Genomic DNA, 25,597 nt, shown 5'->3' with positions numbered 1-25,597 from the left:
CCACTTAGGCCCAGTTCATTTATTTTTGTCCGTTGGCCCAATTTTGGACCAAAACCTTTAAGATTAGCGCTCTAAATCGCACTTCAAATATTTCTACCTCCCCTAATTATAATTCCTCATTTCTTAATCTTATTTACTCATAATCAATTTTCTCAGCTGCGGTACCAGACAGGTCTCAGCCGGTACTGCCGGTCAAAATTCCACTGCGCGCTTTTACGCAGAAAACTATGTCTTCCGACTCGGAAAAATTCACTGAATCCAAATATCATATTGAAATCATCAAATTCCAATTGCCAAATCTTCCAACCATATTCGCTCCTACTTAACTCATTATTTAATTAATTTCGGTTAGACCGGGTATTACATTAGTACTCTGGGAACATCAAACCTGCTGAAGATGTGTTTCTGGAGGAATTTTAGCATGGTTTTGGTGTCATTATTGGGTGTGGCAATTGCTTCTACCCATTTAGATACATAGTCTACTGCCACCAGAATATAAGTGTTTGAGTATGATGGTGGGAAGGGACCCATGAAGTCAATACCCCATACATCAAAAAATTCAATCTCTAAGATCCCTTGTTGAGGCATGGCATAACCATGAGGCAAGTTACCAGCTCTTTGGCAACTGTTACAGTTACGCACAAACTCTTGGGCATCCCTATAGAGAGTAGGCCAGTAGAAGCCGCATTGGAGGACTTTAGTGGCTGTTCGCTCACTTCCGAAATGTCCCCCATACTGTGATCCATGGCAATGCCATAAGATCCTTTGTGCTTCCTCTCTAGGTACACATCTGCAGATCATTCCGTTTGCACATCTCTTAAAGAGATATGGCTCATCCCATAGGTAGTACTTGGCATCTGAAATTAATTTTTTTCTTTGCACCCTGCTGTACTCCTAGGGTATGAACCTTACAGCTTTATAGTTTGCAATATCTGCAAACCATGGTTCTTTCTGAATGGCAAAGAGTTACTCATTTGGAAAGGTCTCAGAGATCTCAGTAGAGGGGAGGGACACCCCAGCTACTGGTTCTATCCGGGACAAGTGATCAGCTACCTGGTTCTGTGTCCCTTTTCTGTCTCTTATTTCTATATCAAACTCTTGCAGAAGCAACACCCATCTTATGAGCCTGGGTTTTGAATCCTGCTTTGTGAGTAAGTACTTAAGAGCAGCATGGTCAGTGTACACAATCACTTTTGATCCTACTAAATAGGATCTAAACTTGTCAATGGCATAAACCACTGCAAGTAACTCTTTTTCTGTGGTTGTATAATTCTTCTGTGCGTCATTTAGAACACGGCTAGCATAATAAATGACGTGCAGAAGCTTGTTGTGCCTCTGTCCCAACACTGCACCAATAGCATGGTCACTGGCATCACACATTAGTTCAAATGGCAGTGTCCAGTCTGGTGCAGAGATAACTGGTGCTGTGACCAGCTTAGCTTTCAGAAGGTCAAACGCCTACAGACATTCCTTATCAAAGATAAATAGCATGTCTGCAGCTAGCAGATTACTCAGAGGTTTTGCAATTTTTGAAAAATCCTTTATAAACCTTATATAGAATCCTGCATGCCCCAGAAAGCTTCTGATTGCCTTAACATTGGTAGGTGGTGGTAATTTTTCAATTACTTCAACTTTAGCTTGATCCACCTCTATTCCCTTGTTTAAAATTTTATGCCCAAGGACACTCCCTTCAGTCACCATAAAGTGACATTTTTTCCAGTTTAAAACTAGGTTGGTCTCTTGGCATCTTTTCAGAACAAGTGCTAGATGGTTAAGGCAGGAGCTGAATGAGTCTCCAAATACTGAAAAGTCATCCATGAAGACTTCCAGAAATTTCTCTACCATATCTGAGAAGATAGAGAGCATGCACCTCTGAAAGGTTGCAGGTGCATTACACAGACCAAAAGGCATCCTTCTGTAGGCAAACACTCCAGAAGGACATGTGAATGCTGTTTTCTCTTGGTCCTGAGGATCTACTGCAATTTGGTTATAACCTGAATAGCCATCCAAAAAGCAATAATATTCATGACCTGTTGATAAACCACTATTTTATAGTTTATATTGTGTTTAATTGTGTGGTTTTGTCATGATCCTTACCCACTTATTCATCAATTTAGCATGCATTTAGATTTCCTTCATGAATTTATTACATGTTTGAAAATTACTTCCTAGAGATTTTAATTATTTAATTTTAATTCTCCTTTATTCCATTCGATGCCGTAATCTGTGTGACAAGTGTCTCAGGCTTTATAGGGCATGAATGAGATGGAGATTGGAGAGGAAGCTAGCAAAAATGGAAGGAACACAAGAATTTGAGGAGATAACCAGCGAAAAGTGACGCGGTCGCATGGCTCACACGACCGCGCGAAGGAGCGCAAATCGCGGTGACGCGGCCGCATGGCTTGCGCGGCCGCGCGGATTGGAAAGCACAAGCAACGCGGTAGCTTGGATGACGCGAACGCGTGAAGAGGAAAAGCGCAAGCGACGCGTCCGCATGGACGACGCGATCGCGTGACATGCGCGATCTGCATAATCTGCAGAATCCGAAACCAGCGATTTTGGACCCTATTTCGGCCCAGTTTTCAGCCCGAAACAGCAGACTAGAGTCGGAGAATATGCGGAAACAAGGGAGACACATTCATTAAGTAGTGTAGATCTAGTTTTTCACTCTCTTAGGTTTTCTCTCTATAGCTTTTAGAATTTTAACTTTCAATTGGTCTTAGCATTGGAATATTGAGAAGAGTTATTTCCTCATCAAGACTTCATCACTCTAGTTTGTTCTCTTAACTTGGTTTTATTCTTCCATGTTCTTTGTTATGTTCAATTTTGTCATTCAGATACTTTTATGATTAATTAATGCAAGGACTATTTCTTTTTAATTTAATTTCAATTCCAATAATAATGTCTTCTTTTAATTCCCTTTCATGTGCCATGGATTCTTTATTTACAATGCGTGAGTAGTTTCATTACTTGATGGGGAATTGATTAAAAGGAACTCTGAATTGGAAGGATTGAAGAAAAAATTTGTAGTTGGGTTAATTGTTGGATTGCTATCCTGTCACCAACGCCAATCCCTTTGAAATAAGTGGGTTGTAACTCGTGAACAGATCTGGCATTCCAACTTGTTTGACTCTCCCTTACCTAGTAAGGGATAACCAAACAGAGTAACCATTAATTATAAATTAATCTTAAAAATCATTCCGTCAATGATAGAGATTCTAACCAATCAATTCCCAGTCAAGGCTTTTATTTATATTATTTAAAATCCCTCAATTTAAATCCCAATTTACTTAGCTCAACTTTTTGGAATATCTGATTAACAAAACAGCACACCTTTCTGCAACTCGTTGGGAGACGACCTGGGACTTAAAACTCCCAGTAATTTTAATTTAAACTTTCTGTGACATATTTCTAAATTGATAGACAGATTTTCGGTGAGTTAAGAACTATACTCGCAACGTAACCATTTTAATAAAATTTTTAATTCACCAGTTTCCGCACTCCATCACTTGCCAGTCTCTCTAGCATCTGGTCTATGAATGGTAAAGGAAAATGATCCTTCCTGGTGGCTGTATTGAGCCTTCTGTAGTTAATACACATACGCCACCCTGTAACTGTTCTTGTAGGAACCAGTTCATTCTTTTCATTATGAACCACTGTCATGCCTCCCTTCTTGGGGACAACGTGGACAGGGCTCACCCAGGGGCTATCAGAAATAGGATAAATAATCCCAGCCTCTAATAACTTAGTTACCTCTTTCTGCACCACCTCCTTCATGGCTGGATTTAGCCGCCTTTGTGGTTGAACCACTGGCTTTGCATTATCCTCCAATAGGATCTTGTGCATGCATCTTGCTGGGCTAATGCCCTTAAGATCACTTATGGACCATCCAAGAGCTGTCTTGTGTGTCCTTAACACTTTAATTAGTGCTTCCTCTTCCTGTGAATTTAAAGCAGAGCTTATGATCACTGGAAAAGTATTACCTTCTCCCAGAAATGCATACTTCAGGGATGGTGGTAGTGGTAGTGTTTTAATGGGAGGTATACAGATGCTACTCCCATATGCAGCAGTAATGAGGTTAGCATATGATCCCAGAGTCCTTCTGGACTGCTCAATTCCACTTAGGTCCATGATGGAGAAAGGGAGATGATGTGGATATTATTATTTTTTTATTTTATTTAATTAAAAGTGACCGAAAATAATAAACTAAAATAAATGGAAAAGAAAATAAAATAAAATTTCGAAAACTGAAAGAGAATAAAATCAAAGCAAATTGAAAACTAAATTAATTAATTAATTAAAAAGATTTTGGAATTAGCAATTAAGAAGATATGATTGAAAATTATTTTGAAAAAGATTTGATTTTTGAAATGAGGAAAGAGAAAAACAACAAAATGACACCAAACTTAAAATTTTTAGAAAATCAAACACAAATTTTCAAAAATTTAAAGGAAAACTCAAAGAAGACACCAAACTTAGAATTTTTATAGGTAAAGAAACAGCTAAGACTATGCAAATTCGAAAAATTAAGAGAAAGTAAAAGCATGCAATTGACACCAAACTTAAAATATGAAACTAAACTCAAATAAAAGACTCTAAACCAACAAAAATAAAATATTCCTAATCTAAGCAACAAGATAAACCGTCAGTTGTCCAAACTCGAACAATCCCCGACAACGGCGCCAAAAACTTGGTGCACGAAATTGCAATCACACTTTTGCAATCCTGCACAACTAACCAGCAAGTGCACTGGGTCGTCCAAGTAATACCTTACGTGAGTAAGGGTCGATCCCGCGGAGATTGTCGGCTTGAAGCAAGCTATGGTTATCTTGTAACTCTTAGTCAGGATATCAATAATTCTCAGGTTTAATTGTGAAAAGTGGAAGAACATGAAATAAATACTTGTTTTGCAGTAATGGAGAACAGGTTGAGGTTTCGGAGATGCTCTATCTTCTGAATCTCTGCTTTCCTAATGTCTTCTTCTTCATACACGCAAGTCTCCTTCCATGGCAAGCTGTATGTAGGGTTTCACTGTTGTCAATGGCTACCTCCGATCCTCTCAGTGAAAATGTTCAACGCGCTCTGTCACAACACGGCTATTTGATGAGCGGATAATTTATACGCTTTTTGGTATTGTTTTTAGTATGTTTTTAGTTTGTTTTAGTTAGTTTTTATTATATTTTTATTAGTTTTTAGTTAAAATTCACTTTTCTGGACTTTACTATGAGTTTGTGTGTTTTTTTGTGATTTCAGGTATTTTCTGGCTGAAATTGAGGGACCTGAGCAAAAATCTGATTCAGAGGCTGAAAAGGACTGCAGATGCTGTTGGATTCTGACCTTCCTGCACTCGAAATGGATTTTCTGGAGCTACAGAAGCCCAATTGGTGCGCTCTCAATTGCGTTGGAAAGTAGATATCCTGGGCTTTCTAGTAATGTGTAATAGTCCATACTTTGCCCGAGATTTGATGGCCCAAACTGGCGTTCCAAATCAGCTCAAAACTGCCCGGCGTTAAACGCCGAAACTGGCACAAGAATGGGAGTTAAACGCCCAAACTGGCACAAAAGCTGGCGTTTAACTCCAAGAAAAGTCTCTACACATGAAAGCTTCAATGCTCAGCCCAAGCACACACCAAGTGGGCCCGAAAGTGGATTTTTATGTCATTTACTCATTTCTGTAAACCCTAGGCTACTAGTTCTCTACAAATAGGACCTTTTGCTATTGTATTTTCATCTGGGGATCATTTTAGATCTTAGGATCATCTTTGGACATCTAGTTCTTAGATCATGGAAGGCTGGCCATTCGGCCATGCCTAGACCTTGTTCTTATGTATTTTCAATGGTGGAGTTTCTACACACCATAGATTAAGGTGTGGAGCTCTGCTGTACCTCGAGTATTAATGCAATTACTATTGTTCTTCTATTCAATTCAGCTTGTTCTTGTTCTAAGATATTCATTCGCACCCAAGAACATGATGAATGTGATGATTATGTGACGCTCATCATCATTCTCACTTATGAACGCGTGCCTGACAACCACTCCCGTTCTACAAGCAAACAAGGCTTGAATGTTTATCTCTTGGATTCCTTAATCAGAATCTTCATGGTATAAGCTAGAATTGATGGTGGCATTCAAGAGAATCCGGAAGGTCTAAACCTTGTCTGTGGTATTCTGAGTAGGATTCAATGATTGAATGACTGTGACGAGCTTCAAACTCCTGAAGGCTGGGCGTTAGTGACAGACGCAAAAGAATCAATGGATTCTATTCCAACCTGATTGAGAACCGACAGATGATTAGCCGTGCTGTGACAGAGCGTGTTGAACATTTTCACTGAGAGGACGGGACTGTAGCCACTGACAACGGTGATGCCCAACATACAGCTTGCCATGGAAAGGAGTAAGAAGGACTGGATGAAGACAGTAGGAAAGCAGAGAGACGGAAGGGACAAAGCATCTCCATACGCTTATCTGAAATTCTCACCAATGAATTACATAAGTATCTCTATCTTTATTTTATGCTTTATTCATAAATCATCCATAACCATTTGAATTTGCCTGACTGAGATTTACAAGGTGACCATAGCTTGCTTCATACCAACAATCTCCGTGGGATCGACCCTTACTCGCGTAAGGTTTATTACTTGGACGACCCAGTGCACTTGCTACTTAGTTGTGCGAAGTTGTGATAAAGAGTTGAGATTGCAATTGAGCGTACCATGTTGATGGCGCCATTGATGATCATAATTTCGTGCACCACTATTCATCTGTCGGTTCTCGATCATGTCGGAATAGAATCCAGTGATTCTTTTGCGTCTGTCACTAACGCCCCACAATCGCGAGTTTGAAACTCGTCACAGTCATTCAATCCCTGAATCCTACTTAGAATACCACAGACAAGGTTTAGACCTTCCGGATTCTCATGAATGGCCGCGAATATGTTGTAGCTTATACCACGAAGATTCTGGCTAAAGAATCCAAGAGATATCCACTCAATCTAAAGTAGAACGGAGGTGGTTGTCAGGCACACGTTCATAGATGAGAATGATGATGAGTGTCACGGATCATCACATTCATCAAATTGAGGAGCAAGTGATATCTTAGAATAGAAACAAGCGTGTTTGAATGAAAAACAGTGGTAATTGCATTAATCCATCAAGATACAGCAGAGCTCCTCACCCCCAACCATGGGGTTTAGAGACTCATGCCGTAGAAGGTACAATATGAAATGTGTAAAGTGTCATGAGGTAAAGATACAATGTCAAAAGATCCTATTTATAGTGAACTAGTAACCTAGGATATACAGAAATGAGTAAATGACGTAAAAATTCACTTCCGGGGTCCACTTGGTGTGTGCTTGGCTGAGCATTGAAGTTTTCAAGTGTAGAGACTTTTCCTGGAGTTAAACGCCAGCTTTTGTGCCAGTTTGGGCGTTTAACTCCAACTTTTGTGCCAGTTCCGGCGTTAAACGCCGGAAATTCTGAAGCTGATTTGCAACGCCAGTTTGGGCCATCAAATCTCGGGAAAAGTATGGACTATTATACATTGCTGGAAAGCCCTGGATGTCTACTTTCTAACGCAATTAAGAGCGCGCCAATTGGGCTTCTGTAGCTCCAGAAAATCCACTTCGAGTGCAGGGAGGTCAGAATCCAACAGCATCTGCAGTCCTTTTTCAGCCTCTGAATCAGATTTTTGCTCAAGTCCCTCAATTTCAGCCAGAAATTATCTGAAATCATAGAAAAATACACAAACTCATAGTAAAGCCCAGAAAAGTGAATTTTAAATAAAAACTCATAAAAACATACTAAAAACTAACTAAAATGTACTAAAAACATACTAAAAACAGTGCCAAAAAGTGTATAAATTATCCGCTCATCACAGGCCACAGGCTATGATTGGTTTGTGTTGTAGTTTTAGTAAAGTATGAAAAATCAAACTAGTTCACCATAGACTTAATAAACCTATGCTTAGAATAGGTTAGTCATTCACACTGTCAAGGAAAATTTTTAATATTTTGAACAAAAGGAAAAAAAAGGGGTTTTAGATTTTGAAGAATTAACGGATTTCTCTTTTAATAAGAATTTTTATTGTAAACCTTTGGTTTTTTTAAAAGATACATAAGACGAGCAACGATTTCTGTACCTTGAAAACAGTTTTATTTTACGTATTTTATTATATCAATTCTCCAACTTTATAGTGAGAACCAGCGAGGATGATGTTCTCACTCTCCTACAAGTTTTTTCTTTTCAGGATATGGACGAAGAAGTCATGAAGAGTTTATTTCATTTTCTGTTTACACGATATTTTATATTGTTTTATATATTATGTTTCCCTCGCCTTAATCTTTACAAATTTTGTAAGAGGGATAGGAATAGTGATATGCTATGCTTGTAAATTAATATTATGTATATATATACAATTTGTAAGTATTGTATCTGGTCTGTATGTACGTATTTATGTTTTCAACTAAGAAGTCCCTTTTGGAAAGATTATACAGTTTTAAGTTTTAACAGGCTCCTATTTTAGTATTAAATATATTACAGTTATCATAATATCCAAGCTATCAGAGTGGCACAACCAAAAGCGTGACATTCTGATAACAAGGGTGTTACAGTACCCACTTTGGCTGGCAAATGTGGTCCTAGTGAAAAAACAGAATGGACAGTGGAGGATGTGCGTAGATTATACCGACCTTGACAAAGTATGTTCTAAGGATCCCTACCCCCTTCCAAGTATCGACGCTCTGGTCGATTCAGCCTCAGGTCATTGGTACCTGTTCTTCATAGACGCTTACTCGGGATATAACCAAAGGCTAACTATTGTTATGTAGTAATGCTTTTAGGATTAAAGAATGCTGGCGCGACATACAACGACTAATGAACAAAGTATTTTCCTCTCACATTGGAAAACTTATGGAAGTGTATGTGGAAGATATGCTTGTTAAAACTAACGTTGACTTAGCACTCTTGCCCGACCTCTCCAAGATATTCTTTACAATAAGGAAGAATGGGATGAGGCTCAAAATGCACATTCGCAGTAGAGGCAGGAAAATTCTTAAGTTTCATGCTAACTCTAAGAGGTATAAAAAAAACCCAGACAAGTGTAGAGCCATACTAGACATGAAGAGTCTGACCTACCTCAAAGAAGTTCAACAACTAAATGGAAGGTTGGCAGCTCTCTCTAGATTCCTAGCAGGATTAGCATTGAAATCACTACCCCTATACTCAATTCTCAGAAAAGGAAAGCAATTTGAATGGACCTCAGAATATGAGCAAGCTTTTCAATACTTCAAGGCCTTTCTGGGGTCAACCCCCCATACTTAGCCAACCTATAGCTTCAGCCTTAATAAGAGAAGATGAGAGCAGAAAACAACATGTCTACTTTGTCAGCAAAGCGCTACAAGGAGCAGAGCTAAATTATCAACAGATAGAAAAGTTTGCGTATGCTCTTGTCCTCATTTTTTGAAGGCTCTAACCTTTTTTCCAGGCTCACACTATAAAGGTTTGCACCAATCAATGAAGCACATTTTGCAAAAGATGGACCTAACAGGAAGGATGTTGCAATAGCCTGTAGAACTATCTGAGTTCGATTTGAGATACGAAGCTCGGACAGCAATCAAATCTCAATATCTCACCGACTTCGTAGCTGAATACATTGAAAGTTGGAGAAGCCCAATGACATCGAACCTATACATAGATGGTTCGTCCAATAAAACCGGCAGCGGAGCAGGCATCATCCTGGAAAGTGACCAAGGAACTCAGATAGAACTTTCGCTAAGGTTCGAGTTTTCTGCTTCTCATAATCTAGCAGAGTATGAGGCCTTGCTTGCTGGCTTAAAACTGGCTAAGGAAGTAAGGACAAACAAGCTGATAGTGTTCAGTAATTCTCAAGTAATAACATCATAAATTAATGGAACTTATCAAGCCAAAGACCCCAATATTAAGAGATACTTAGAGGAAGCACAGAAACACCTACAATGTTCTAGGAAGGAAAAGTTTGGCATATAACTCGGAAATCAAATTCCCGAGTAGATGCCCTTTCCAAGCTAGCCAGCACCAAGTCAGGGGACAACAATAGAAGCCTCATCCAGGAAACTCTCCATGTACCATCAATATCAAAAGGAGATGACATATCAAATGTGATGGTTGTATCTAACCAAAATTTAGGATGGATGTACCCTATAGCCAATTATCTTAAATTTGATGTCCTCTCTAAGGACGAAAAAGAGGCTCGAAGACTTATAAAGCAGGCACAAAATTATACATTGGTCGACAATGTCCTATAAAAAAGAGGCATATCAATACCTTTATTAAAGTGTGTCCCGACCTCTAACACAAAAGAGGTATTAGAGGAAGTACACAATGGCATATGTGGGAATCACTTAGGAGCTCGATCATTATCCAAGAAGGTGATCCGGGCTGGCTTTTTCTGGTCGACTTTACAAAGAGAAGCGGCTGAGTTCGTTAAAAAGTGCCTGCCTTGCCAAAAGCATGCCAAATTTCATGTGGCATCTCTTGGAGAGCTTATTAGCGCCACCTCTCCCTGGCCGTTTGCAAACTGGGGACTCGATCTTCTCAATCCATTTCTCCAAGCCCCAGGACAAGTTAAATACCTCATAGTGGGATCAAGTACTTCACTAAGTAGATCGAGGTGGAACCACTAGCAACCGTCACTGCCCAGAGAAATCAGAAGTTCCTCTATAAGAACATTGTCACGAGGTTCAGGGTTCCTCACTCCATCACCACAGATAATGGGATGCAATTCACCGACTCGACCTTCAGGAATTTGGTGGCCGACCACAAAATAAAACACTAATTCACGTCAGCGGAACATCCTCAGGCTAATGGACAAGATGAAGCTGCAAATAAAGTCATATTAGTCGGATTGAAATGCTGAATACAAGATGCAATAGGAGCATAGGCTGACGAGCTCCCTCAAGTCTTATGGACATATCGGATAACCTCTTATTCCACGACCGAGGAATCATCTTTCTGACTTGTTTACGGAATGGAAACTATGATCCCCATAGAAATTATTGAAGAGTCTCCTAGGGTTGTATTCTATAGTGAAGAGGCCAATAGCCAAGTGCAAAAGAAAGAGCTCAACCTCCTCCCAAAAGTTCGAGAAAAAGCTCGAATCAGAGAAAAAGCACTAAAACAGAGGATGGCCCTAAGGTACAATCAGAAGGTGATCAAAAGAAACTTTTCCACAAACAACCTCATACTGATCTGAAATGACATCAGAGTTTAGAAGTGAGGCAAAGGGAAGCTAGCTGCAAATTGGAAAGGACCCTACAAGATTGTCGAAGTCTTAGGAAATGGATACTACACAGTGTCTGACCTGCAAGGGCGGGAGCACTAGAGGTCATGGAATGCATGCAATCTGAAGAAATACTACAGTTAGGTAGCGTACCTTGTTTCCTGGTGTATTCTTTTTCCCAACCTTAACATTTTTCCCTTAAAAAGGTTTTTTTTTTCCGAAGGGAGTTTTAACGAGGCATCACAGTAAGGGCTAAGGGTAGTCAAAATCCTTTAGTAGTAAATTTATGTAAAGGAATTCTTCATTTATTAATACAATTCCATTTTTTCTTCAAAAGTTTCCTATAAAAACACATTAATTTAAGCTCGACAAACTGCAAAAATCGTTGTTAGACCTAAAATGGTCGGTAAGATGAAACGATGAGGTACAAGTTAATGTAAAAAGTTATACAAATAACTCGTGACAACCGACCTTATAATCAAGGCAGAATAAAAACGAAGTGTAAAAATAACTCAGTAAAGCCCGACTAAATAAAGTCGAAACTCATGAAAAGGAAAACTATATAAGCTAGTTTACTACATAAAACTTGGCAAAGAAAAATCCTTAAAAGTTGTCGAGGTATAATCCCCAACTAAATAGCTATATTAGCCAAAAGCCAGTTTGGAAAATAGTTATTGGAAGAGCTAAAATCATTATCAAAGTGAAGAAAGGTTATTTATATTCTAAAGGTGTTTGAAGAACAAACTTAAAAGAAAAATTAACTTTGTCTAAAAAACTACTAACTATTACAAGTAAAAATTTTTTATAAAGACCCACAAGCCAGACCATCCAAAAAACAAGTGGAAAAAAAAACTACAAAAAACTATGAAGAAGGACCAAGTAAAGGATTAAGGTCCTCCCCAGTTACGACATCCTTGTCTCGGGCAGTAGAGGTTTGAGGATGAACTGAGACCGGCAAAGCAGGAAGGACACTAGGTGGTGATGGAAGGAGCTCGGCATCGACGACTTTAGAGGGGGATCTCGGGAATATGAGAAGGTTGGCCGATTTATGTACCAGAAGACTTTAGGTTGATCGGGCAAGGGCTCCTCCTCGTCGTCTTCAGGGGCCAGGACAATCTTTCCATTCACCATGATGTTGTCCTGACTGAACAAGGAGAGACCAGCCTTGGGAGCCAGAACTTGAACCTAGGCCTTGAGGTTGGCGAACATCTCGTCCATCCCTTCAGCCATAGACAACTCAAGGGTGGCCTATCTTTCCTTGGCCTTCTCCAACTCCTCCTTAAGGTCGAGCTTCTCCCCAAAGACTCGGGCATAGCTCTCGTCGGCCTTCTTTTGTAACCCCTCTGCCATAGTTGTAGCTGCCTCTACCTTTTTTACCCTGGCTCGAGCTTTCTCCAGGTCAGACATTAGCCCGTCCCTCTCCTCTTCCAACTCCTTCTTGATTCCACCTAGTCTCTCCACCTCAACCCGGGTGGCCACTAAGGCACTATGAGTAGCACTGAGAGGTGTCTTCTACAACTCCTTGGATAAAGAAGCATACACTCCGGCTATTCGAATTCCATTTTGGGCCATGAGCTAGAGATGGTTTTGAATAGCCACGTCGTCCATACTAATACGGAAATGAGGAAGAATGTTCTTTTCACTCCAGGAAAGCCCGTCGAAACCTTTATCGTAAATACTATTCCCCTCTTCTATGTTTATTTTAGAGGAAGCTCTGAGGATAAAGGAGAAGAGAAGATTGTCATAGTCACTAGAGGGTAGTCGGGAGGGATTAACCGACTTGATTGAGTAGGAATGATCTTCTTTTGGGCCGAAGTACTTGAGTTCGATTTCTTCAGAGTATATCGAATAGAGGTACCCTCAGTTTTCTTTTTTTTAATACTCCGAGCCACATGTTTTTCTGGTCTGGCATAGTTGTTTCATCGCTGCAGATTTTGGAGCTATATTCTCTGCAAGACAAAATAAAAGGCACCTTAGTCAATAAAGTGCAATTGAAAATCATAAAGCTAAAGGTTGGAAACCTACCTATCTCGGACTGGAGTTGACTAGGGTCTCCTAGAAATATTTTTGTATCTAAGTGAGGAGACTGACCCAACACTCGTTCAAAGACCCCGGTTTGGTCAAGACAAAAAGGTCTAAGAAGACCTTGAGAGAAGGTCGGACATCGAGCTCCCGAAATAGAAGCTGGTAAATTTTCAAAAAAGTCCAGAAGTTTGGGTAAAATTGGGAGGGAGCAACATTGCAAGACCAAAGGATATTTGTCTCAAAATAAGAAAAAGGGAGTTTAATGCCTAACTTTGTAAAAAAGCACTCATAGGCATAAAAAAAGGGCGTTCTGAATTCTCTAAAGGAGAAAAATAAATATTCTCCTCGAGATCAGCCACTATTATTTCATAGTTCCTTTCATCCTCGTGACTCTCATATATCCTATGATGTGTATGGAATACCTCAGGATATTCTTTATCGACTATGGGGACAGCAAAAATGACAGAAGAATCCACCCAAGTCAAAAAGGAAGGAGGGATTTTTGTCAACATGTCGCGAATAACAGAACGAGATATAAAGCTATACCTACAAATGCAACATAGAAATCATCACCAAAAGAACTCGGCCATTGTCCAAAAGAAGTCGGGTAAAAGAAACAAAACATAAAACGCTATTTTAGATCTTTTTCAAACAGCAAAACATAAAAATGGGGCCCTTCCTATATCATAAGAAGCGACACCATTAGGGAAAAACACGACTATATTCTACAACAAATAAAATGACAACAAAGCTCCTCTAAATCTCAGAAACACAGCCAAGCATTCACAACAGTAACATCAAAAAACGGTTTCAAGAAGGGACTTTTTAGTAGACAAAGTGACAGCAGTCAGCAAATTTTCCAAAGAAAAGTTTCAATGATACAAACGAAACCAAGAATTCAAAGAATGTCTGCTCTTACTCAAAATGTCGCCCCAATACAAACAGATTCTAAAAAGACCAAAGAACAGTTATGCAAAAAAGGGGAACCAAGAGTACCAACCTTGATGAAGATTCGAAGAAGGGAAGGGGCATGCCAAACACAAATAAACACAAACGATACTCTCCAAACAACAAGACAAGATTTTCAAAAGGTCCAAAATAGAGAAATCTTGGAGCCAAAAATGGTTGGAAGACAAGAAACAAAGAAAGAAAATGAAAGAGTTTCTACGATGAAAGAAGCAAAGGAAGCATTTTCAAAATTGGAAGAAGGAAGAAGAAAGAAAGCGCGAAGTATTTATAAGAGAGAAGGGGCAAGATAGTCATTTCATACCCCTTTAAAGACGTGCACGGATGCCAGGGGAACTGCTGCAGATCCCAAGGGAACTGCTGCAAAACGTTTGTCCCTTATTTAAAAAAGGCAACGTTCAAATTTCAAAACACGTCGAGTACCCGACCTCTTGAAAGCGATGTACTCGACATCAAATTAAAGCCACGAAATGCTTGAACCCGACCTCCAGAAAGCTCGGATTCAAGTAGGGACACTGTTCATATCCTGACCCAAAAGATAAAAGTCAGGCCCAATAAGAATAAAAGGCCCACCCAAAAAGGTGGCCCCTACTGCATACCCGACCTCTTTAAAGAGGTCGGACAGGGTGAAAGTGACTGGCTTATAATTATTCAAATAAGCAACTAATAAAGGTAGAACTATTCCAACAAATGTGGTTATTAGCTCTACTACAAATATACTGACATTTCTAAGGTATATTCACATTCTAATCTATTAAAAACCTGCTTAAAGCCTTTGTTAATTTAAGCATCGGAGTCTCTTGCAGGTACTACCCCCACCTCCTCATGAGGAATTCGGACGACGGTACCTCGACGTTAGAACAAATCGGGGGCTGCCTCAAAAGGAGTCTGGGCCTCACGCTTAGACCCAAATCAATGTTTCAAGTAACCATCGGAACACGTTTAATTATTTTATTAGTTTTTATAATTTTATCAAATTTATGATTTATGATTATGTTTTCATACTTTTTTTAATTAAGTCTCTATATTATTTTAATTTTATAATTGAATTTTTTCTATGTCAAAAATATTAAAATCAACAAAATATTTATTCTCTAAAAATATATGATTAAAGATCTAATTAAATTATTAACTGTGGGTATTTTTAATTTATAAAAAAAATATTCTATAATTCTAATAGTTTTATATTAACAAAATTTAATTATAAAATTAAAAGTAATATAAAATCTAATTAAAAAAAATTAGAAATTTAATTATAATTTTAGTAAAGTTACATACACCAACCAAATAATTAAAACTTTAATAAATGTTTTTTTTTGTTGTTTTCTTTTTTGGATCTGATTTAAGAATGATTGTTGGCATATAAATGGCAAATGCAGACAGAGCCAGCAAAACATACAGAGGAAGAAACTGCACTCACAAGCTTCCCCAACCCAATTTGCTCTTTCAATCTCACTATTCTTCTTCTCCTTCTCCTTCTTCATCTTCTTTAACCAACACCAACTTCTCTGGTACTAACTCTATAAACCCTAATTCCCCGTTCTCTCTCTCTCTCTCTCTCTCTCGGCTTTTAACACCTTTGATCTGATCTATTTCATTTTGTTTGTTTTGTTGGAGAGTTTCATTTTTTAATGATAGGAGTGCAAAATGTGAAATGCAGTGCGTTGATTATTAACAAAGTTAATTAATCTCTTTGAATTTGTGTTGCAGGGATCTGATTGGTTCAATCATAATTGCGTTTGATTCAGAATTCGGTACATTTTTTTCTCTTCCGAGTTGTTTTGCTTTTGATGAACCCATTCCTCCGTTATTGGGGTAGGAGTGTGAGCTATTGTTTCAATGCTTGTTGGGATAGTGAGGATTCATGGTAACATATGTAGCAGTAGAACCTTCCATGTGATAACTGGCTTTGGGTTTTGCTGCTGTTGGGATTTCGTGCTGGCAGAATTTACAATTTAGGGAGTGTTTTGAATCAGTTTAAGGGTTTGGACATGAGAAGCTCCTGGTTCAATAAATTGTTCATAAAAATTGGCTCTAGACAACCAGTGAGCAGGCTAATCCTGTGCCTGATCATTCTGCTCGCGCTGATTGCCATTTTCGGTTCATCTTCTGTGGGCATTATTGATCCAGCGGCTCACGTTCCTGCATCTCTCATTTATACTAACTATAGGAGGATTAAAGAACAAGCAGCGGTTGATTATTTGGAGTTAAGATCTGTTTTAGTAAGTGCTGCTGGGAATAGAGAACTCAACCTTTGCAGCAAGGAAAGTGAGAATTTTGTCCCTTGCTATAATGTATCGGCCAATTTGTTAGCGGGGTTTAAAGAAGGTGAGGAGTTTGACAGGCATTGTGAACTTTTGGTTGGCAGTGAGAAGTGTTTGGTTCGTCCTCCTAAGGAATATAAGATTCCCTTGCAATGGCCAGCCAGTAGGGATATTATATGGAGTGGAAATGTGAAGATAACCAAAGACCAATTTCTTTCATCTGGAAGTATGACTAAAAGGTATAACTTTTTCTTAGCTGCTAGTGGTTGAACTTTTCCTTTGGCTAAAACAATAATTCGGACAAGAGCTATAATAGATAATATCTTGATTGGATATTAACTGCTACGGTTTTAATATCTCTAAATTTTTTCAATAAATGTATAGGTTAATGCTACTAGAGGAGAATCAAATTGCTTTTCGCTCCGAGGATGGACTTATCTATGATGGGGTAAAAGATTACTCCCGCCAACTTGCAGAGCTGATAGGGTTGGGAAGTGACAAAGAGTTTCCTCAAGCTGGTGTAAGTCTTCCATAATCTTGTCATCACAAATTTGTTTCTTTCGAGGACCATAATGTCTGAGATGGCCAGTTTTCTGCAAGGTTTGTCTCTTATCTTATATTGATTACATTATGGCAGGTACGCACCATACTAGACATTAATTGTGGGTTTGGTAGCTTGGGAGCTCATTTCTCATCACTCAACTTAATGGCAATGTGTGTTTCGGGGTATGAAGTGACTGGCAGTCAGGTACAGTTGGCTCTTGAGCGAGGCCTTCCTGCTGTGATTGGGAACTTTGTTGCAAGACAGCTTCCGTATCCGTTGTTTTCGTATGACATGGTTCACTGTGCTCAATGTGACATCATTTGGGATGAAAAAGGTGATGGTGTATTGTTATTGCTGATGATAGAATGGGTTAAATTTGGCATGATTTATGAATGAATATTTTTGCATTTGATCCATGTAGCCAATGGTACCTAGTGGGGCAAGACTTAGCTGTTAGACTTTTAATGAACTGTAAAACTTTTGTTCATGCTTCCTTTGGAGTAGACTTTCTATGATATTTAGGTTCTGTATGAACTGCTGCTGCCTTTAATTTTACATTTTTACTCTAACATGATATAGGATTTGACAGATGGGATGTCCCTTATAGAAGTTGACCGTGTTCTTAGACCTGGTGGATACTTTGTTTTAACCTCACCTAATAGCCGGCCACAAGGAAGTTCATCACGGGAGAAAAAGAGAAACATGTTAACAACAATGGGAGACCTGACCCAGCAACTTTGTTGGATTCTTCTAGCTCAGCAGGATGAGACATTCATCTGGCAGAAGACTGCTGATGTTCATTGCTATGCATCTCGGTAAATATAGTTGAATTATTGTAAATGCTTTATTTATTTTATGATAACATACTAAGCAATGTTTATTTGAAATTACTATATCAACTGCTATTGGCTTGCTTCATGGATCAGTTTAGTAGTTTATCACGATGACTATTTTTAGTGACATGGTTCCTTATGCTGTAGCAAGAAGCATGCTATTCCGCTATGTAAAGAAGATGATAATGATCAGTCATATTATCGGCCTCTTGTACGATGCATAAGTGGTACCTCTAGCAAGCGTTGGATTGCAATACAGAATAGAACATTGGAATTGAGTTCAGATGAGCTTAACATCCATGGAAAGTATTGTTTGTAAAAAGTTTCAGCTTATTTGATTCAGCATCTCTTACCTTCTTTCTCATTTTGCACTGCTTTTCCCTTTCATTGACCTCCCTTGGTCTTAGCAGGAGTCGAGCCTGAAGAATTTTCCGAAGACTTACAATTCTGGAGATCAGCTACCAACGATTATTGGTCTTTGCTTACACCTCTAATTTTCTCTGACCATCCAAAGAGACCAGGAGATGAAGATCCATTGCCACCATTTAACATGATACGCAATGTAATGGACATGAATGCTAATTATGGTGGTTTGAACAAAGCCCTTATGGAGGAGAAAAAAGCAGTTTGGGTCATGAATGTAGTTCCTACTGGGGCTTCTAATACACTTCCTCTTATAATAGATAGAGGTTTCCCTGGTGTAAAGCATGATTGGTAAGTTGCTGTTTTCTATGTAGTCTGATAGTTGTTGAGCGGCTTAGACGGTTTTTTTATATAATTGATTGAGAGTAAGACCTGTGGGGGAAGATAATATCACTAAACCTTGTTTAATGTTTATTGTTTACCTCGTTAAAGTGTTACCTTACACATTTGGCTACTCGATTAAAAATGTCAATGACATCGGTGGTATTAACTGGGGGGGAAAATTCTTTTTGGAAAAATTCCTCTTTCGAGACTGAATTCGGGAATGGAGTGTGGCACGCATGCAAGTACTTGATCTCTTGCCTATTTGACTTTGATAATTGCAAAATCTATTTCTGAAGAACATACACCTATTTTTATGTTCCATCTTTAAATTCTTTTTGCCGGAGCCATTGATGACAAATGTTAAATAAATTGTTCAAATTTTTGATGTGCTGATTGATGTTTAGGTGTGAACCATTCCCAACCTACCCCCGGACATATGATCTGCTTCATGCGAATGGACTGCTCTCTCATCTTTCTTCAGAGAGGTGCACCATGATAGACCTGTTCTTGGAGATGGATAGAATACTGCGTCCAGAGGTACAAAATTCAATATCATGATTACATGTTATCGAACTTTCGATGTGATAATTCCGTGATTGCTCTATGTAACACCTATCTGATTTTTGCTGTAAGTTTAGTTCTTGAAAGATACATACAACATAACACCTATCAGATTTTTGCTGTAGGTTTAGTTCTTGAAAGATAATATGACATGATTTTGTTCCTTGGGAAAAATGTGGCATCAGATAAATTATCGAGTTCATCAAAAATGAAGGATCAAATAGATATTAAATGCATCTTTTAAGAACCAAAGTGATTTCAGTTGTGTTTGTTAGGGATTAAATCGATGTCACATGTAATTTCAAGGACTAAGTTAATGTCAAAAATCTTTTAGGTGCGAAATTGATATTGTGTGTATCTTTGAGAGACCAAATTGTTAGTTAAGTGTTCCTTTTCAAGGCTAGTCTGTGGACAAGCTGTTACATGTGTTGGTAGGGATGGATTATTCTTACTGATAAACTTGGAGCTATTGAGATGGCTCGTTCACTTGCATCACAAGTACGTTGGGAGGCGAGGTTAATTGACCTTCAGAATGGCAGCGACCAGAGGCTACTTGTTTGCCAGAAACCATTTCTGAAAAAATGATTGAGTTGACACCAATATGTTTCAATTTGGTGGATGAACATTGTTTTCTAGGCTCTGGTAATTCTTCTAAACCTTTTACCTTCTGAGGGTAACCTTTGATTTTGCATTGGACTTGGTTTTGATCCTTTAATCTCTTGTAGCATCTTATATATTTGTCTGATTAATATATTAAAATTCAATAATCTCTCTTTAGATTAGATTAGATTAGATTAGATTAGATGATATTACACACTATACACTTTGAATTGTGATACCTACTCCAAACTCTCAGAGTATAGTATAATGTGTACAAAGGAGTTCGTTGTCATATTTTATAAAATACAAGGAAGCCGAGGTTAATGTTTATATTTAAGATTTTATTATTTTGTTAGTTTCTATAGTTTTGTCCAACTTTAAATTACGTCCTTAGAGTTTAGAAATTAAAGTTTGTAATTGGGTCCCTATAATAAACAAAAATTGTAATTAAATCCTTATTAGTTGTTATTCTTTTTTTTTTTAAAATAATATTAGAATATTTGTCTTTAGAATATTTCATAATTTATCTTATATCAAACACAAAAACATTCCAGAAATATTTTGTATTTTTTAACAAAAAATAGTTTGAGGGGACTTAGTTGAAAATTTTTATCTAATACAAAGATTCAATCACAAATTTTTAAATTATAATACCCAGTAGAGTAATTAAGCCTATATTTAATAAATGAAGAGGTATCGTGTGTAACATTGCTTAATTTTAGAAGGAATCAATATACTTTACATTAAAAATCAATAATTTGTCCATTGCTTGTTTCAATTTCAGAGAATGCATTGTTTTGTTGGCACAGCTTGATTGTATATACTGCCGAGAGTCCTGACAAATTGAAGCTGTAGATTTTGAAGGTTCCGTTGAAGTAGCGCATATTCTTTTTTCATTTTTTATACTTCTTTTTTTTTTTCCTTTTGATTAAAGGTGTTTGTAGTAATTCATTCGTTTAATTTGTTAGCAATTTTTTGTTTCTTTTTCCTGCATCATGCCGTTTACTCTTATACCTATCACTAATCATAAAATCCTTCTGTCGAATAGACTCTAATTTTTGAGGAAGAATGTGAAGTGCCACGAAATTCAGAGAATGAAATTGATTGTAGCAGTTTTGTGTGTTTTTTTTTGTTTTTTGTTTTGTTTTTCTTTTTTGTTTTTGTTTTTGTTTTTCTTAATGAGATGAGCTTTAAATTTACATTTTATCTAATTCATTTCTTCTATACTCATTTGTTCAATTCCCGCCAACAGATTATAAAATGAAAGATAGAGCTTATATTTAATATCCTAAATCTGTTGCTAACTTTTTTATTATCAACAAATGTCTTTAGGACATCTGTTAAGTAGTTGAACTTGAATGCCTTTATCTCTATCTTTCTTCCATTCTGATTTGATTATAATTTAAATAGATAGTAGCTAAGAATTAGTTATTTGATGTTATCTTTATTTTTATCAAATAGTCATTTTAAAAAGCTGTGCTCAATGAATTGCTGCGTTAAGTCACAATGCTCTCTGAATTTTCATCCTAGATTTAAAATGATTCTTGGAATTTCAATTACGTCAATTTGGATCTTGAATTTTAGTTTTGCGAGTCACATTAAATTTTCAAATGTTTTCTATTAACGAGGTGTTGACGTGGACAGTAGAATATGGTTCTAGTAACATATGATATATCAACGTGGACAGTAATGTCACGTGTTATTTGTTCATGTGTCACTTAATATTCCAAGTGACTTCAATTGGAAGTGGATTAATTTAGTTGTTGAAATTAAAGATAATGAATCAAATTAGTTCTTGATCAAAATTTTTTTTTTGTAAATTTAAAAAGTTTAATTTTTTTAAACTTATTATTTTTTGTTTTTATTTTTAGTGTTACTTTAACACAAGTTTGTATAAATATTTTTATGTTTTAAATTTTGATTATATATATAAATATATATTCTAATACTACATAATTCACTTTAGTCTCTAAAATTTAAAGTCATGTATCAAATTAGTCTCTTAGCCAATCTTTCTTATATTTCGTCTATTAAATTTAAAATTCTTAAAATTTTATATCTATTAACTTTTTGTTCTATTTTTCGCATGTTCTTAAAAAACAAAAGTTTTTATAAATATTTTTAAGCTTTAAATTTATATATCTATATTTTTATAATAATTTGATGTTAATAAATTTGACAATATATAAATATATTATTTGAATGGGAGAATTATATAATTTACTAAAATTCTTTTTTTTTTATCCAAACATGTGTATTTTGTAGAAAATAAAAATTTATTTAAATCTTATCTAACTTCTTAAGACTATTATCACTTATTAGTTTATAAAAAGGATCACATATAAAGCTCAATAAAAAAGATTTGTTTGAAATATAGTTAACCACATAAATTATATTATCTTTTAGTTAGACATTAATATCATTTATTATATTCTTTATTTTTCATATCTTTTAAATTCATTTATAAAATCAAATATTTGTAGTGTGATCGTATACCCTTATTTTTTAGATAGAAGGGCAGTTTATTCTTTTTCAATTGTCTCCTCACTGACCTTTGTTTCTGAACCTGTTATCTTACTACTTCTCAGATGAATAGCCTTGCATTCTTTTCTTGGATTAGACACTGTGTCACTAGGAAGAGTATTAGGAGACTTCTTAGGTGCTTGCTTGCTTAATTGACCCACATGAATCTCTAGATTTCTGAGTGAAACTCTAGTCTCCTACATAAAGCTATGAGTATTCTTGGGGAGTTCTGCAACAATAGACTCCAAGTCAGATGATTTCTGAGGCTGAGAAGGTGCTTGTTGTGGTTGAGAGGGCTGAAACTGACAGTTGTTAAAGTTGCTCTGATTGAAATTTCCTGAGAGTTATTGCCAAAATTCTGTTGCCTCTGTGCTTGATTTTTTCAACCAAAATTACGATGATTCCTCCACCCCAAATCATAAGTCTTAGAGAATGGATCATAGGGGGTCTAGAGGAATTGCCCATATAATTGACCTGTTCAGGGGAGAATTGGCTATAATCACAACTTTCACCTTAAGAGAAGCCACCACTCATGTCATAAGATTTATCTTGAGTATTGAAAACTGAGACTTGCATTCTACTCAAGTGCTAAGTAATAGCATTAATCTGTTGAGACATAGCCTTGTTCTGAGCAAAAATTACATCCAAAGCATTCAATTCCATGACTCCTTTTCTCACAGAGGTCCTCTCAGAAGAATATAGATATTGGTTGTTAGCAACCATCTCGATCAAATTAAGATCTTCCTCAGGAGTCTTTTTCATGTGAAGAGACCCGCCTGCAGAATTATCCAGAGATATTTTGGCAGCCTCAGTAACTTCATCATAGAAAATCTGTAATTGAATCCAGTCTGAGAACATATTTGGAGGACACTTTCTGAGCATCATCTTGTACTTCTCCCAGGATTCATAAAGAGACTCACCTTTTCTCTGCATGAAAGTCTAAACATCAGTCCTTTAGCTTAGTCACCTTCTGAGGTGTAAAGAACAACGTTAAAAATCTGTTAACCAATTTATCCCAAGTATCCAAGCTTTCCTTGGGCTGTGTATCAAGCCAATACTTGGCTTTGTCTCGTAAAGTAAATGAAAAGAGAAGCAACCTATAAACATCCAGATGAACTCCATTTGTTTTCATGAAGTCACAAATCTGCAGAAAATTAGAGATAAACAAATTTGGGTCTTCCTGCGGAAATCCATGAAACTGACAATTATGTTTCACCAAAGAGATGATCTAAGGCTTTAACTCAAAATTATTAGCAACTACAGGAGGTACAACAATGCTATTACCATAGAAGCTGGGGTTAGGAGCAGTGTATGAGTCCAGTATCCGTCTTGGTTGCTCAGGCACATTAGGAGCATTGAGAACATGAGGATTAACAACATTGTTGGTGTTATTTGGATCCATAGTATCTCCTTTGGTTTTCTTCTCAAAATTATCCTTGAGATTCTCAGTGACTTTGTAAGCTCTAGCCTATTGTAAATGCCTTCTCAAAGTTCTCTCAATCTCAAGATCAAAGTCAAGAAGAGTTTCATTGTTCCTGTTCTTACTCATAAACAAACAGAAAACAAAGAAAAGTGGGAATCTCCACATTATAGTAAAGAGAATTTTCGGTGAGGTAACTTGAGTAAAGAAAATAAATAAAATAAAATAATTAAACACCCCAAAATTTTCGAAAATAATCAAAGTAAGTAAACCAATAAATTCAAAAATTAATTAAGGACAAGGTAATAATTTCAAAAATAATGAAAAGAAAATAATTATGAAAAAATAAAATTTAACAACTAAGGGACACCAAACTTAATTTCATAAATTAAGGGAAATTTTGTTTTTTTTTTTAAAGAAACTAAAGTAAAATTTTCAAAAATTCAAAGTTAAAAATACTTAAAATTAAAACTAGGGACGTCTAATCTAAGAAATTAAATAACGGGTAGTTGTCAATCTCAGTCAATCACCGGCAACGGCGCCAAAAATATGGTGCGAATTTCAAAAACCACAAACTATCTGACAAGTGCACCGGGTCGTACCAAGTAATACCTCAAGTGAGTGAGGTTCAATCCCATGAGGATTGATGGACCAAGCAACAATGGTTGAAGGATTCACTTAGTTAGACAAATAGAAAACAATGTTTTGGGGTTCAATTTGCATTAAACAATAATTCAAAAATTTAGAGAGCAAGCAGTAAATTTGGGGTGAAATCTTTGTGAGAGAACAGTTAAGGTTTCAGAGGTATTTATTTTTCTATATTAATCTTTCTTATCAACTATTTTAATCATGCACGATCCTATCTATGGCAGACTCTAATTGACTAAACCCTAATTGGCGTTATGATTTTTGCTAGTAGAGAATTTTATAAAATTTAGTCGCGTTGTAGATATAGATTCTAAACCAACAGAAATCCCTTTGTGCAAACATTTTGGTTGTCACAAGTAACAAACCCCTAAATAAATTGATAACCGAAGTATTTAAACCTCGGGTCGTCTTCTCAAGGAATTGCAGGGAGGTATGTTCTTATTATTGGCTATGAAAAAGGTAAAATTGGGGGTTTTGGAAATAAGGAAGAAGTATGACAAGTAATTCAAATGACAATTAAAATAAATAAATAACTATAAAATAAACTCTTGGCAAGATATGAGAACTGGAAGTCCTATCCTAGTTATCCTTATCAATTGTAATGAGAATTGGAGTTTTCTCCCACTTTGTTAACCTCTAACAATGAAGGTAAGTTAAGTGAATGAATCAATTCGAATCCTCAAGTTCCAGTCTTTCCTTGGGAAAAGTTAGAGTTATTGGATCTCGAATTAATTCTTGAAGAATTCCAATTTTCAGTCAACAATGAGTTTGATAACTCAAGAGTTACCAATTAATCAACCAAAGCCAAAAGGGAATAAAATCTACTTGAATGAAAATAATTTGGATAGAGCCAAAGCATCCATAACATATAAATCTGAAATACCTCAAATTATATTAAATAAAAATGTCAATTCTAACATGGACAATATCATCAGCCAATTGGGCAACATCAATCAAACACAAATAAAAATATCAGAGTAAATAAAAGTAAAAGAGAAACATAATTTATTGAACCTGGTATGAAGAAACAAATCCTAATAGAAATCCTAATCCTAAATCCTAAGAGAGAGGAGAGAACATCTCTCTCTAAAAACTACATCTAATCCTAAAATTATGAATTATCAGAGCATGTTGATGAATAGATGCATTCCCCCACTTTATAGCCTATAATCTGTGTTTTTCAGGCCGAAAACTGGGTCAAAAATAGCCCAG

The 25,597-nt window shown here is 36.8% G+C and overlaps 1 protein-coding gene across 1 annotated transcript; it reads left to right on the top strand.

Moving 5' to 3' along the window:
- Positions 1 to 15,634: 15,634 nt before the first annotated feature.
- On the top strand, positions 15,635 to 20,908 carry LOC130978978 (probable methyltransferase PMT4). The gene is made up of 10 exons (XM_057902310.1): positions 15,635 to 15,756; positions 15,956 to 16,748; positions 16,894 to 17,029; positions 17,147 to 17,387; positions 17,643 to 17,868; positions 18,034 to 18,190; positions 18,299 to 18,600; positions 19,038 to 19,170; positions 19,630 to 19,836; positions 20,579 to 20,908. The coding sequence occupies exons 2-9, from the start codon at positions 16,237 to 16,239 to the stop codon at positions 19,777 to 19,779; spliced, it is 1,857 nt and encodes a 618-aa protein (XP_057758293.1). The 5' UTR covers positions 15,635 to 15,756; positions 15,956 to 16,236; the 3' UTR covers positions 19,780 to 19,836; positions 20,579 to 20,908.
- Positions 20,909 to 25,597: the final 4,689 nt, after the last annotated feature.

Source organism: Arachis stenosperma, chromosome 5 (assembly GCF_014773155.1).
Source record: "Arachis stenosperma cultivar V10309 chromosome 5, arast.V10309.gnm1.PFL2, whole genome shotgun sequence".
Lineage (NCBI taxonomy): Eukaryota > Viridiplantae > Streptophyta > Magnoliopsida > Fabales > Fabaceae > Arachis > Arachis stenosperma.
The sequence above is the reverse complement of the archived record's forward strand: the minus strand, read 5'-3'. Positions and strand labels throughout refer to the sequence as shown.

What these genes read in the sequence shown, in the direction of transcription:
- LOC130978978 (XM_057902310.1), top strand. Translation starts at nt 16,237, where the DNA reads ATGAGAAGCTCCTGGTTCAATAAATTGTTCATAAAAATTGGCTCTAGA. An exon ending in TCTGGAAGTATGACTAAAAG is followed by an intron (nt 16,749 to 16,893) that starts GTATAACTTTTT and finishes ATAAATGTATAG; the next exon opens with GTTAATGCTACTAGAGGAGA. An exon ending in CCTGGTGTAAAGCATGATTG is followed by an intron (nt 18,601 to 19,037) that starts GTAAGTTGCTGT and finishes ATTGATGTTTAG; the next exon opens with GTGTGAACCATTCCCAACCT.